The following is a 14,822-nucleotide window of genomic DNA, read 5'->3' on the forward strand; positions in this document are numbered from 1 at the left end:
GTTTGGATTGGTTGGAAGAAAGACTGCCATAGTAATGTTTTATCTTTTGCTTAATAAACAATTATTATATACCTATTATGTTTCAGGCCTAGTGCTTAGAAGGAAAACTACATGATGAATAAATTATGGTCCTTGACCTCACGAACTGTAGGCATGGTGGGTCATAGAGAGACTTTAGCACGTAACTAGAAAATAGTGCAGTATGAACAAAGTGACCTGGATAATGGCATAGAATAGTAGAATATACAATTAGCAACCTGATTGGGTCAGGGAAGTTTGTGTATAAAATGCCATTTGCATTAAGGATGAGTATAAGGGGTCCAGGTAGACAAGGAGAGAAGGAGGAAGGAGATGTGTGAAGGCTTGGGAGACCAAAACAGCATCACGTTTCTGTGTTGAGCATCAGCTGTCTGTGTGTTGGAAGCAGAAGAGAGGGTGAGTGTAGGAGTAGGAGAAATGGAGGAGTGGCCAAAATGAGCACAGAAAAATAGATTAGATTCCGCACAAGGAAGAGCATGTTATATCTCACTTCGGGGTGTTTAGACTTTTAGAAACACCAGGGACAGGTTTGAAATACCTCAACCTGATCTAGTGAATCTGAATGTCTTAATTAAATCAGAAACCTGAAGTAACGTTTATTCATATTAGGGTTTAAGAAATGCTGTTATAGGCAATGGGAGCCTTTGACTTTTTTAATATTTCATAATGCGAGGTCATATCTGACACTACAGACCAATGTACTGTTGTGTATATTATATGTGTATTTAGAACCATAATGAGCAAGATTAGTCTTTATACAGCTTGAATGCTGTATGGTACCCTGGGTAGCAACTTAGCATCGTTTAAGTAGATGAAATTATATAAAGTATCTACTAAAATACCATTGGTGAAACTTTACCAAGTGTTATTAGTTTTTTTTTTTCTTTTATCCCCTTCCTCATGCACAGTAAATCCTGTCTGAATAATTTACTCATTCTGGAACATTAAAAGAGTCTTGGGCTTTAAGGATAACTAAAGAGTTTCTGAATTATAATGAGGCTCTTGAAAATGCTGTGCCACAAATTATATGTGGGGGAGAATGTGGCTTTATTTAAACTTCCAAGCTCGCTTTCATTTTCATCCAGAGAATGGTTTTGATAAGACGCTGTTATTTGGTATAACTGGAGTAGCAAGTGAGTTCCCCTTAGCCTCATGAGGGTAGGAGGGAGAGGCAGAGGGAGCACTAATCTTTAGGTCTATGGATGGAATTGAGTTTGTCTAAAGCCCTTCACTGTATTTGGACAGGGAATGGCTTGCATACGTGGAAATGGAATCTGAATTAAAATTGAAAATAGTCACATAAAATGAAGTGTAGTAATGACCAGTGTGGACCACAACGCCAAGTGGGGGAACCTACTGAAATAAAAATGCTGATTATTGTATTGGAATTCATTGTAGAAAATATGGAAGAAACATCTTGGATAATAGTTTCAAAATGAAAGAAAACAGACTGGGATTCATCAGTACAAGTGCAAGACAGTGGAAATAAGACTCAGCCGTTCCAAGACTGAACTTTGATTAGTATCTTCCTAAATGATGGGCTCTACTTTTTAATTATTTTCAAATGTATAGCCACAAGTCCACATAGAAGGCAAGATCAATTTCCTATAAAACAATTTAAAAAATAGATTTTTAACTCTAGCTTTATGGCATTTGGTGCATCAGCTCAAAGGCTACTATGTTTTAACTGAATTGGCAGTAGGACATGAGACATGTCCTAGAACTTCTCTATCTAAAGGACTTATTTGTATTTGCTTATTTTTAATAGAACATAGTCTATAGTCCCTGATCTGCGGTTGGAGCATTTGGGAGATTATGGTACACTCATCTTTTTTTTTTTTTTACATTTTCAATACACTGATATTCCAAATGCTTTGACCTTGCTCTGCAAAATTGTAGTAATGAGTTTTTCCACTTTTATTTAACCATTTTGAAAAAGGGCAGCAGATATTTGAATAGGGGATATGTGGATTTGGTCAATTTTTATAAGGAAAATCTACATTATTTCTAAAGTCATATCTTTGCAATTATAATATGTAATTATAATGTATAACTTAAAACTTGGATTTTAAAATGATATCTTTGGAAGCACAGTTTTTACAAAAGTTTAGATTTCTAACAAATTTATAGAGGGCTTCTAGCATCCCATAGCTGAATCACATAATTGTTATACCCTGTGCTTTCTGCTTTTGACTATGTTACTGTTGGAATATTTTCTGATAACGTCTGTGGAAGCAGGAATGGATGTTGTAGTAAAACAGAGCCTTCTTGGTCTGATTGATTTTGTGCTTTACAACCCATTTCAGTTATCAGAAAGTATTTACATTTTTCCTCTTGCTATTTGGAAAGAATGTAATGATCTAAAAAAAATTGCCTACTGTCTGAGGGGGTTTCTCTCTTGTCAAGGCAGAAACAGTATATTTACTAAACTGCCTGTAACTTTCGAGTGAATACTGCAATTCATTTCTTTTTCTGTTTGCTGGCCTGTAACTATAGGAAGCACCCAAACATGACACGTGGCAGTATAATCTAGCAGATCTGTAGACCATGGTGAGGATGTTCTAAAGTAGGAGATTCCGGAATGAAATTAAAACCATTTTTAAGTGGTTATATCTCACCAGTATTTTACTTTAGTATGAATTTGTGTAATGATTATTCTTGTATTGCCCAATATCTTAGCCGTTACTATAAAGCTAACAGAACAAACAAAAGTATTTTTAAAACTATCCTGTAGGCAAATATCCCAGGAACCATGAAATGGGGGAGAGATGTAAGATGCTAAGACACATATTTGTATTCACTATTTGGGGAAAAATACCCACCAAAATTTTCTAGAAGAGGGTGTAAATTAAACACATTTCTTAGACCAATAAATATGGTCAATGGCTTATTGTGATTTGACATAATGAGAGAAATAAATATAATTAACTATGATGACAAAGTCAGTTGAACCACTATAGCTATTTAGAGGATACTTGCCATTTTAGCTGGAGGTCATTTGCTTTTTTGTACACTAATGAATTGTACAGAGCTAGCTTTAAAAGGAAAGATGTATAATTTGTATAATTATAATTTGTGTAATTGTGTAGTTAGAGGGACTGTAGTTCCAATTAACTCATTTTAATTTAGAATGCCATGTGCTACTTGATAAAATGGCTTTTCTAGCACCTGGATATCCTTTTAGGCATGCCTTGGAGACCCTGTATGTAAAGAAAATTGTGTTGATTTGCTCAGATCTATGGGATTTGGACTTGGTCCTGGAGTGAATATTGTATTTAAGTACATAGGTAAAAGACAGGGAGAAAACATTTAGAATGCTCACAGTTGGGTAAGGAAAGAAAAGTCCAAGGAACCTTTGGGAACTTTTTTTAGTAATCCAGGTTGGATAAGATAGTTTTTTGGGCAATATATGGTAACAAGGAAGGTTTTTTGTTTGTTTGTTTGTTTTCCAAAAGAAAGGAAAAATAGTTATTGATGACTAACTAGACATAGGAAATAAAGGTCTCAGCACCTTGAATCTGGATGCTTACAAGGCTGATTCTAATATATGAAATAAGGAAGTCAGAAAGCTGCTGAGCAAAGCAGAAGAGAATAGTAGACCAAAAGAGTCGAGGTTGATGTTAGGCATTGAAAAATAATTAGATCTCCAGGTAAGACAATTTTGCTTCCTCAACAGTTCTCATAGTGTAATCTGGGGTTCTTAAGATCTTTTCAGAATGTGTGGGAGATCAAAACAATATTCAGAATACTATTAAGACATGATTTTTCTTTTTCTCTGCATTGGCATTTCTGTCACTAGTGCAAATGCAGTGGTGAGCAAAACTGTTGGAATTTTAGCAATAAGTTAGTGGCACCAACTTGTACTCACAGTCATTGTATTGTTCACATCTACAAGCTTGCAGGGGAAAAACTCCAGTTTCATTTAAAAATGTCCTGATGGAGCAGTAAAAAATTATTAATTTTTGCTAAACATCAGCCCTGAATTATATATATTTTTCACATACTGTGTGATGACATAATATGTAAAGAACATCTTCTGCATACTAAATTATAATGGCTCTCTTGACAAAAGGCACTTGTGTGATTGTTTTAATTGCAACCTCAACTAGCCACTCTTTTTCTTGAACATGCTTTATTTTAATGTGAAAAAAATGATTGACAAATTATGATGACTCAGACTTGGGTATGAGGTAGATATTTTCTTAAAGTGAACCAAAATGAGCCTGCTGTTTCAAGAAACACAACTTCCAATGTTTGTTGCTAGGGATAACATTTCAGATTTCAAGAGAAAATTGGAATTTTAGGAAACTTACAGAGATCACCATAAACTTGAAAAGTTCCTAATACATACAGAAAAGATTAACTGTGTCAGCATTGAGGAAATGTGCGTAATGTGTCCATCAACATTTTTCAAATGTTAATGTAGTGACAAAATCATGCATGGGTAATAGAACCATTCCTAGTGAAACATAAACCAATGGGGCTTTGCAACTGACAATGAAGAAAAATTACTTGTCAAGTTTTGGTGTAATAGCAAAGAAGAATATTAACAATTATGTGAAAAGATGTTTAAATATACCTTCTTTTGCCAGCTGCATATCTTTGGGAGGCTGGATTTTTTTTTTCCTGTGTGTGTTGACAGAGACAACATATTGTAGTAAATTAAATCCAGAAACAGATATGAAAATCTAGCTGTCTTTGATTAAGCCAGATATTAATGAAAGTTATAATAATGTAAAATCATGCCAATTTTCACACTATTTATTTTAGAAAATAGTTGTTTTTCACAAAGTGTGTAATCTGTTCTAACGTAATAAGTTTGTTGTGGTTATGTTTTAACTGGACTGAATAAAATTTTTAAATAGTTACTAGTTTTTATTTTAAAATAATATATATCTATAAATGTAACCCTCCAAGACAAAAGCTCTACAGGTTAATCAATAACTTTTCAGAATGTAAAGGATCCTGAGACCAAAAACTTTGGGAATCAATGAGTAATATATGTAAATTTGGGGGTCATTGGCCTGGAGGTTTCATTTGATATTGTAGAAGTGGTATTGTATTTTGAGTAAGATAATATGGAACAAAAACTGGGGCTTCAAAAAAGAAAAGTGGCCTAGGATTTACAGGAATGAGTGAAAGAAGAAAAAAGTCATCCATAGAGGATGTAAGGGAATCAATGCCATCAGTTTTAGGGGCTGAAGTATGCAGGAGAGTGTGAGCCTTGGAAGGAAGCCACTGCATTTGGTTAGGGTGGAGGTCTATAAAGACCTTGAGCCATTTCAGTGGACCAGTACAACCTTTAATTTGAACCATTCAGTTATCTCTCTCTGCCCACCTGAATCTTCCTCTGTTCCCTGATGGAATTTGCAGACCATCACCAGCAAAAATCCCTCTATCCTCACCCTTTATCTCTGAGTGGAACTTGACATTCATGTTCTAACTAAACCTTAGTACATCTTCCCTTCAATCTCTTCAAATACAGATTGTGGTTTTGGTGAGTTGGAGGTGAAGGGCAAGAGTGTTTATTTTCTTCTCCACGTGTACTTGATAATAAAGATCTTACATGGTACGCTTTTTCCCGCAGAGATTAGGATGAATTTTCCAGTTAATAATTATAAATATTGGAAAATCCTCAGCTGTTTGGACTCCAACAAAACATGTGAGAGATTTCTCTTCATTTTGTTGTGCTATGGTAATAATACTTATTAATTTCCCAAAAAAGAATAATTATAATGGTTAATTTGTATTATACCACATGTAATGGCCCAATGTACTAAATTAACAGTGAAATGTCCGCATTTAATTGGATATGTAAAGTTTTGTTTTATTTTTGGTTGAAATATATACAAAACGGCCCCTTTTCAACTTATTTAAATAGACTTTCAGCCTTTTTAAAGAGACCACCTATTCTAATAGTTTAGAACCTAGACTCTGGAGCCAGATAACTTGCATTTAGATTTAGGCTTTGCCACTTTGTATGTTAATACAGAAAATCACTTACTTGAGCAAACTATAGGAAATCACTTACATTTTCAGTGCTTAAGCTTGATTACATTTAAGATGGGAATGTTAATAAGAATTTTTAAATTATTTTAAATAATACTATTATTATATTCAGTATATAATAATATGTACCAGACTCAGTACCTGCTAGTATTCCATACTGTCATTTATCAGCCTCCTGACATTTATTATAACCTTAGATGTTTATCATTATTTGTTATTACAGTGAGATTACCCACACCATGAATGTGAATTAATTTACCAACAGAATTTAATAAAGTATCTAGCTTATGGCAAGTACATGGCAGAAGTACGAGATTATTAGTATTAGTATTCTTTGATGTATTTTGAGCACTTTCCACCTGCAGGTGCAGGGACAGTGTGTGTATGTACAAATTCATTTAATTATCACAGCCACTACAGAAGATAGAAAGTATTCTACCTGTTTTCTGATGAGAATAAATATGGTATGGGGAAGTTAGAAAATTTATAGTCACATAAATAACATTTCACTGGAGTGGATTTAAACCTAATCGTATCAGGATATATTGAGTCTTCCAATGAGCCAAGGGTTGAAAGATATAAAGATGAACAGGACATGATCCGTGTCTCAGACGACCTCTGATTCCTCAGGAAAGGGAGTAAGTTACAAGCATTCTTAAAATATCTTTCTAATGCAGGATGTAAATGTAGGGGGAAAGATCACTGGGCATCATCCTGTACTTTATTTCATGTGATTTCACAGATATTCTGTCCCACTGTCAGAACAGACACTATGATACCTATTTTATTAAAGATAAAATTGATGTTTGGGGAAGTTAAATGGCTCATATGATTTGTTTATGGAAGAGACTACACTAGAACCTTTGTCTCCTGAGTTTCCAAGTCAAAGAGTAGATATTTTTTGTGTTCTGTGATCAGTATTGCAGTAGGATGAATATAGGCCTCTGGAGGTATCAGGGACTGATCCCTGCATCTGTAAATGTTACTTATATGGAAGTAGAGGTCCTTGCAGATGTGATTAAATTAATGATCCTGAGGTTAGGAGATTATCCTAGATTATCTGGCTGAACCTTAAAACTCCCATATGTATCCTTTTTTTGAAATAAGAAATTTATTGTCAAATTGGTTTCCATACAACACCCAGTGCTCATCCCAAAAGGTGCCCTCATCAATACCCATCACCCACCCTCCTCTCCTTCCCACCCACCATTAACCCTTAGTTTGTTCTCAGTTTTTAAGAGTCTCTTATGCTTTGGCTCTCTTCCACTCTAACCACGTTTTTTTTTTTTTTCTTCCCCTCCCCCATAGACTTCTGTTAAGTTTCTCAGGATCCACATAAGAGTGAAAACATATATTATCTGTCTTTCTCTGTATGGCTTATTTCACTTAACATAACACTTTCCAGTTCCATCCACGTTTCTACAAAGGGCCATATTTCATTCTTTCTCATTGCCACATAGTATTCCATTATGTATATAAACCACAATTTCTTTATCCATTCGTCAGTTGATGGACATTTAGGCTCTTTCCATAATTTGGCTATTGTTGAGAGTACTGCTGTAAACATTGGGTTGCAAGTGCCCCTATGCATCAGCACTCCTGTATCCCTTGGGTAAATTCCTCGCAGTGCTACTGCTGGGTCATAGGGTAGGTCTATTTTTAATTTTCTGAGGAACCTCCACACTGTTTTCCAGAGAGGCTGCACCAGTTTGCATTAACACCAACAGTGCAAGAGGGTTCCCATTTCTCAACGTCCTCTCCAGCATCTATAGTCTCCTGATTTATTCATTTTGGCCACTCTGACTGGTGTGAGGTGATGTCTGAGTGTGGTTTTGATTTGTATTTCCCTGATGAGGAGTGACGTTGAGCATCTTTTCATGTGCCTGTTGGCCATCTGGATGTCTTCTTTAGAGAAGTGTCTATTCATGTTTTCTGCCCATTTCTTCACTGGATTATTTGTTTTTCGGGTGTGGAGTTTGGTGAGCTCTTTATAGATTTTGGATACTAGCCCTTTGTCCGATATGTCATTTGCAAATATCTTTTCCCATTCCTTCAGTTGCCTTTTAGTTTTTTTGATTGTTTCCTTTGCTGTGCAGAAGCATTTTTTTTATTCATGAGGTCCCAATAGTTCATTTTTGCTTTTAATTCCCTTGCCCTTGGGGATGTGTCAAATAAGAAATTTCTGCGACTGAGGTCAAAGAGGTCTTTTCCTGCTTTCTCCTCTAGTGTTTTGATGGTTTCATGTCTCACAGTCAGGTCCATTATCCATTTTGAGTTTGTTTTTGTGAATGGTGTAAGAAAGTGGTCTAGTTTCATTCTTTTGCACGTTGCTATCCAGTTGTCCCAGCACCATTTGTTAAAGACACTGTCTTTTTTCCATTGGATATTCTTTCCTGCTTTGTCAAAGATTAGTTGGCCATACGTTTGTGGGTCTAGTTCTGGGGTTTCTATTCTATTCCATTGGTCTATGTGTCTGTTTTTGTGCCAATACCATGCTGTCTTGATGATGACAGCTTTGTAGTAGAGGCTAAAGTCTGGGATTGTGATGCCTCCTGCTTTGGGCTTCTTCAAAATTACTTTGGCTATTCAGGGCCTTTTGTGGTTCCATATGAATTTTAGGATTGCTTGTTCTAGCTTCGAGAAGAATGCTGCTGCAATTTTGATTGGGATTGCATTGAATGTGTAGATAGCTTTGGGTAGTATTGACATTTTGACAATACTTATTCTTCCAACCCATGAGCATGGAATGTTTTTCCATTTCTTTATATCTTCTTCTATTTCCTTCATAAGCTTTCTATAGTTTTCAACATACAGATTTTTTACATCTTTGGTTAGATTTATCCCTAGGTATTTTATGCTTCTTGGTGCAATTGTGAATGGGATCAGTTTCTTTATTTGTCTTTCTGTTGCTTCATTATTAGTGCATAAGAATGCAACTGATTTCTGTACATTAATTTTGTATTCTATGACTTTGCTGAGTTCATGTATCAGTTCTAGCAGACTTTTGGTAGAGTCTGTCGGATTTTCCATGTATAATATCATGTCATCTGCAAAAAGTGAAAGCTTAACTTCATCTTTGTCAATTTTGATGCCTTTGATTTCCTTTTGTTGTCTGAATGCTGATGCTAGAACTTCCAACACTATGTTAAACAACAACGATGAGAGTGGACATCCCTGTCATGTTCCTGATCTCAGGGGGAAAGCTCTCAGTTTTTCCCCATTGAGGATGATATTAGCTGTGGGCTTTTCATAAATGGCTTTAATGATGTTTAAGTATGTTCCTTCTTTCCTGAGTTTCTTGAGGGTTTTTATTAAGAAAGGATGGTGAATTTTGTCAAATGCTTTTTCTGCATCGATTGACAGAATCATATGGTTCTTATCTTTTCTTTTATTAATGAGATGTATCACATTGATTGATTTGCAAATGTTGAACCAGGCCTGCATCCCAGGAATGAATCCCACTTGATCATGGTGAATAATTCTTTTTATATGCTGTTGAATTCAATTTGCTAGTATCTTATTGAGAATTTTTGCATCCATATTCATCAGGGATATTGGCCTGTAGTTCTCTTTTTTTACTGGGTCTCTGTCTGGTTTAGGAATCAAAATAATGCTGGCTTCATAGATGAGTCTGGAAGTTTTCCTTCCCTTTCTATTTTTGGAATAGCTTGAGAAAGATAGGTATTATTTCTGCTTTAAATGTCTGGTAGAATTCCCCTGGGAAGCCATCTGGTCCTGGACTCTTATTTGTTGGGAGATTTTTGATAACTGATTCAATTTCTTCGTTGGTTATGTGTCTGTTCAAGCTTTCTATTTCTTCCTGTTTGAGTTTTGGGAGCGTGTGGGTGTTTTGGAATTTGTCCATTGCTTCCAGGTTGTCCAGGTTTTTGGCATATAATTTTTCATAGTATTCCCTGATAATTGCTTGTATTTCTGAGGGATTGGTTGTAATAATTCCATTTTGATTCATGATTTTATCTATTTGGGTCCTGTCCCTTTTCTTTTTGAGAAGCCTGGCAAGAGGTTTATCAATTTTGTTTATTTTTTCAAAAAACCAACTCTAGGTTTCATTGATCTGCTCTACAGTGTTTTTAGATTCTATTTTGTTTATTTCTGCTCTAATCTTTATTATTTCTCTTCTTCTGCTGGTTTTGGGGTGTCCTTGCTGTTCTGCTTCTATTTCCTTTAGGTGTGCTGTTAGATTTTGTATTTGGGATTTTTCTTGTTTCTTGAGATAGGCCTGGATTGCAATGTATTTTCCTCTCAGGACTGCCTTTGCTGCATCCCAAAGCCTTTGGATTGTTGTATTTTCATTTTCATTTTCATTTGTTTCCATTAATTTCTTCTCTAATTGCCTGGTTGACCCATTCATTCTTTAGTAGGATATTCTTTAACCTCCATGCTTTTGGAGGTTTTCCAGACTTTTTCCTGTGGTTGATTTCAGGCTTCCTAGCATTGTGGTCTGAAAGTATGCATGGTATGATCTCATTTCTTGTATACTTATGAAGGGCTGTTTTGTGACCCAGTATGTGATCTATCTTGGAGAATGTTCCATGTGCACTCGAGAAGAAAGTATATTCTGTTGCTTTGGGATGCAGAGTTCTAAATATATCTGTCAAGTCCATCTGATCCAATGTATCATTCAGGGCCCTTGTTTCTTTATTGATCTTGTGTCTAGATGATCTATCCATTGTTGTCAGTGGCATATTAAAGTCTTCTGCAATTACCACATTCTTATCAATAAGGTTGCTTATATTTGTGATTAATTGTTTTATCTATTTGGGGGCTTCCGTGTTCGGCGCATAGACATTTATAATTGTTAGCTCTTCCTGATGGATAGACCCTATAATTATTATAGAATGCCCTTCTTCATCTCTTGTTACAGCCTTTAATTTGAAGTCTAGTTTGTCTGATGTAAGTATGGCTACTCCAGCTTTCTTTTGGCTTCCAGTAGCATGATAGATAGTTCTCCATCCCCTCACTTTCAATCTGAAGGTGTCCTCAGGTCTAAAATGAGTCTCTTGTAGACACAAATAGATGGGTCTTATTTTTTTTATCCATTCTGATACCCTATGTCTTTTGGTTGGCGCATTTAGTCCATTTACATTCAGTGTTATTATAGAAAGATATGGGTTTAGAGTCATTGTGATGTCTGTAGGTTTCATGCTTGTAGTGATGTCTCACAGGATCCCCCTTAGGATCTCTTGTAAGTCTAGTTTAGTGGTGATGAATTCCTTCAGTTTTTGTTTGTTTTGGAAGACCTTTATCTCTTCCTCTAATCTAAATGACAGACTTGCTGGATAAAGGATTCTTGGCTGCATATTTTTTCTGTTCATCACGTAGAAGATTTCCTGCCATTCCTTTCTGGCCTGACAAGTTTCAGTAGATAAATCCATCACTAGTCTTATTGGTCTCCCTTTATATCTTAGAGCATCTTTATCCCTAGCTGCTTTCAGAATTTTCTCTTTATCCTTGTATTTTGCCAGTTTGACTATGATAATGTCATGCAGAAGATCGATTCAAGTTATGTCTAAAGATTGGATTTCAATGCCTGTTCCCTTCCCCAGATCAGGGAAGTTCTCAGCTATGATTTTTCAAGTACACCTTCAGCACCTTTCCCTCTCTCTTCCTCCTCTGGAATCCCAATTATGCGTATGTTATTATGTTTAATTGTGTCACTTAGTTCTCTAATTCTCCCCTCATACTCCTGGATTTTTTTATCTCTCTTTTTCTCAGCTTCCTCTTTTTCCATAATTTTATCTTCTAATTTACCTATTCTCTCCTCCGCCTCTTCAGTCCGAGCTGTCGTCACCTCCATTTTATTTTGCAGCTCATATATAGCATTTTTTAGCTCCTCCTGACTGCTTCTTAGTCCCTTGATCTCTATAGTAATAGATTCGCTGCTATCCTCTATGCTTTTTTCAAGCCCAGCGATTAATTTTAGGACTATTATTTTAAATTCATTTTCTGTTACATTGCTTAAATCGTTTTTGATCAGTTCGTTAGTTGTCACTACTTCCTGGAGTTTCTTTTGAGGGGAATTCTTCCGTTTGATCATTTTGGATAGTCCCTGGAGTGGTGCGGAACTACAGGGCTCTTCCTCTGTGCTGTCTGGAGTAACTTGCATTGGTGGGCGGGGCCACAGTCAGACCTGATGTCTGCCCCCAGCCCACCGCTGGGGCCACAGTAAGACTGGTGTGTACCTTATCTTCCCCTCTCCCAGGGGCAGGACTCACTGTGGAGTGGTGTGGCCTCTGTCTGGGCTACTTGCACACTGCCAGGCTTGTGGTGTTGCTTTGAAGGGATCTGGTGTATTAGCCGGGGTGGATCCACAAGGTGCACAGGGGTGGGAGGGGCAGGCTCAGCTTGCTTTCCCTTCGGTGGTCTGGTTGGGGGGGGGAGGGGGGTGTGGCACTGGGAGGGAGGCAGACCCGTCAGTCGGATGGACCCACAGAAGCACAGCGTTGGGTGCTTGCGATGTGCAAGCAAGTTCCGTGAGGGGAACTGGTTCCCTTTGGGACTTTGGCTGGGGGATGGGCGAGGTAGATGGTGCTGGCTAGCGCCATGTTCCCCGCCAAGCTGAGCTCTGTCCTCTGGGGCTAAACAACTCTCCCTCTTGTCCTCTCGCCCTCCCACTCTCGGAGCAGAGCTGTTGACTTATAACATTCCAGATGTTAAGTCCTGCTGGCTGTGAGAACACACTCTGTCCAGCCCCTCAGCTTTGCAAGCCAGACTCAGGGGCTCTGCCTTGCCGGGTGGGCTGGCTGCCCCTCCACTGCCCCGGCTCCCTCCCGCCAGTCCATGTAGTGCGCACCACCTCTCCGCCCTTCCTACCCTCTTCCGTAGGCCTCTCTTCTACGCTTGGCTCTGGTGAGTCCGTTCTGCTAGTCTTCTGGCAGTTTTCTGGGTTATTTAGGCAGATGTGGGGAGAGTCTAAGTGGTCAGCAGGACGCGGTGAGCCCAGTGTCCTCCTACGCAGCCATCTTGCTCTAAGCAATCTCCCATATGTATCCTTAAAAGAGGGAGACAGAGAGAGATTTGCCACACACATACAAAAGACAGTGTGACTACAAGGCAGAGATTGATTGGATTTACACACCCACAAGCCAAAAAATTATAGGAGCCATAAGAAGCTGGAAGAGGGAAGGAATAGATTCTCTCCTAGAGCTTTTGGAGGGAGCTCAGCCTGGCCTGTCATCGTTTCAGCCTGATGGTTCTGATTTTGGCATCTGGCACAGTGAGAGAATAGATTTCAACTGTTTCAAACCACTAACTTTGTGGTGATTTGCTTCAACAGTAATAGGAAAATACTACAAGCATCTTATGTGGTTGGGGGAAGTGTGCTCCTTGATCCACATTGTTGCTCCCTTCTCCTCAAGAAAAGCCCCTTGGACATGCCAGCCAGAAGACTCACTACACACTAGTATTCCAGACTGTCATTCATCAAACTTTTGGTCATCTTCCCTTATCAACTCAAGATTTTATTACCTGGAACACTCACTTTCTCTTCACTTCTCTTGTTATCATCCTTGTCAGGTTTAACATCCACTGTCTAGCCAGTGTTCTTGTATCCACATGTGCCCTACTTAGATTCTTTTGCTTATTCAAAGAATTACCTCCAACAATTCCTATCCCCCTGCTCAGTCATTGAAATATTTATTTGTTGATCAAATGGCTCCTGTCAGCATATGAACATCCAGTAAATTCTCCCTCCTCATAAAACAAATAGCTTTGACCTCTTGTTTCCGTCCTGTGCCTGCCTTGGTTTTCTACTTCCATTATAGCAAGCATTTTCAAGACAGTTATCTATATATTGCCTCAATTCCTTTTCTCCTTTTTGCTCTCCTTCTGCTGAGGCAGCTCTTGTCAAGGTCAGCAAGAGCCTCTCTCTCGTTAGTTCCCATGGTCAGTTGTTATTCATCATCTCTGTTGATCTCTTAATAGCATTTGACATGATAGATTAATTCCTTCTACTTGAATCATTTTCTTCTCTTGGTTTCTGGCACACTCCACTTTTCTGATTTTCCTTTTCACTGTTTTTTCTTTTATTCTTATTCTTCTTGCTGGCTCCTCTTACTTTCCTGCATCTCTGCACTCTTTTCCTATCTTTTTCCCTTAGTTTATTTCATCCAGTACCATGGTTTTATTCCCCATGCCCAACAATCTCCAGTCTATATCACCAAGCTCAACTTTACTCCTGAGACAGAAATTAGTTTATCTAACTCTATACTGATAAAAGTTTATTTGGACTTCTAATTGGCATTTGAATCTTAACGTGTCCAAAATGCAACTTTTAATTTCCAGCTCCCACCACACACAAATATGGTGCCTCCATAGACTTGCCTATCTCAGTAAATGGCACCTGTGTGGATTCAGCAGCTGAGGCTGAGGCATCAGAGGTATCAGCGATCCTACATTTACCCATTTTCTCTGCACCTCCCTCCATACAACAGCAAGACCCTTTGGATATAATTTAATACATGTGGCCAGTGTGATCACTTTTTGTAAATTATTCCACTACCATCACAGCCCAGTCCACCAATGTCTACCATAGCTTATTAACTGGACTCCCTGTTTTCTCTCTTGTCCTTGTCCCAACAGTCCCTTCTCCACACAGCAGCCACTGTGATCCTTTAATATACAAACCACATCATGCTCTTCATGTTTTATATTCCCCAGTAGTTTCTCATTCCACAATAAAATCCAAATCCCTTACCATGGTCTGTGAGGCTGTTCTGATTTCTCTGACATTTCATCCCTTCTCTCACTCACTG

General features: G+C 37.8%; 1 protein-coding gene across 1 annotated transcript in view; it reads left to right on the forward strand.

The window, feature by feature from the left end:
- Positions 1-1,078: 1,078 nt before the first annotated feature.
- LOC122478818 (glypican-5-like) overlaps positions 1,079-14,822 on the forward strand; it is a 102,458-nt gene continuing 88,714 nt past the window's right edge. Inside the window, exon 1 of the mRNA XM_043572510.1 lies at positions 1,079-1,172. Coding sequence (XP_043428445.1) covers positions 1,079-1,172 — 94 coding nt within the window. The remainder of the gene's footprint in view (positions 1,173-14,822) is intronic.

This window comes from Prionailurus bengalensis, chromosome A1 (genome assembly GCF_016509475.1).
Source record: "Prionailurus bengalensis isolate Pbe53 chromosome A1, Fcat_Pben_1.1_paternal_pri, whole genome shotgun sequence".
Classification (NCBI taxonomy): Eukaryota; Metazoa; Chordata; class Mammalia; order Carnivora; family Felidae; genus Prionailurus; species Prionailurus bengalensis.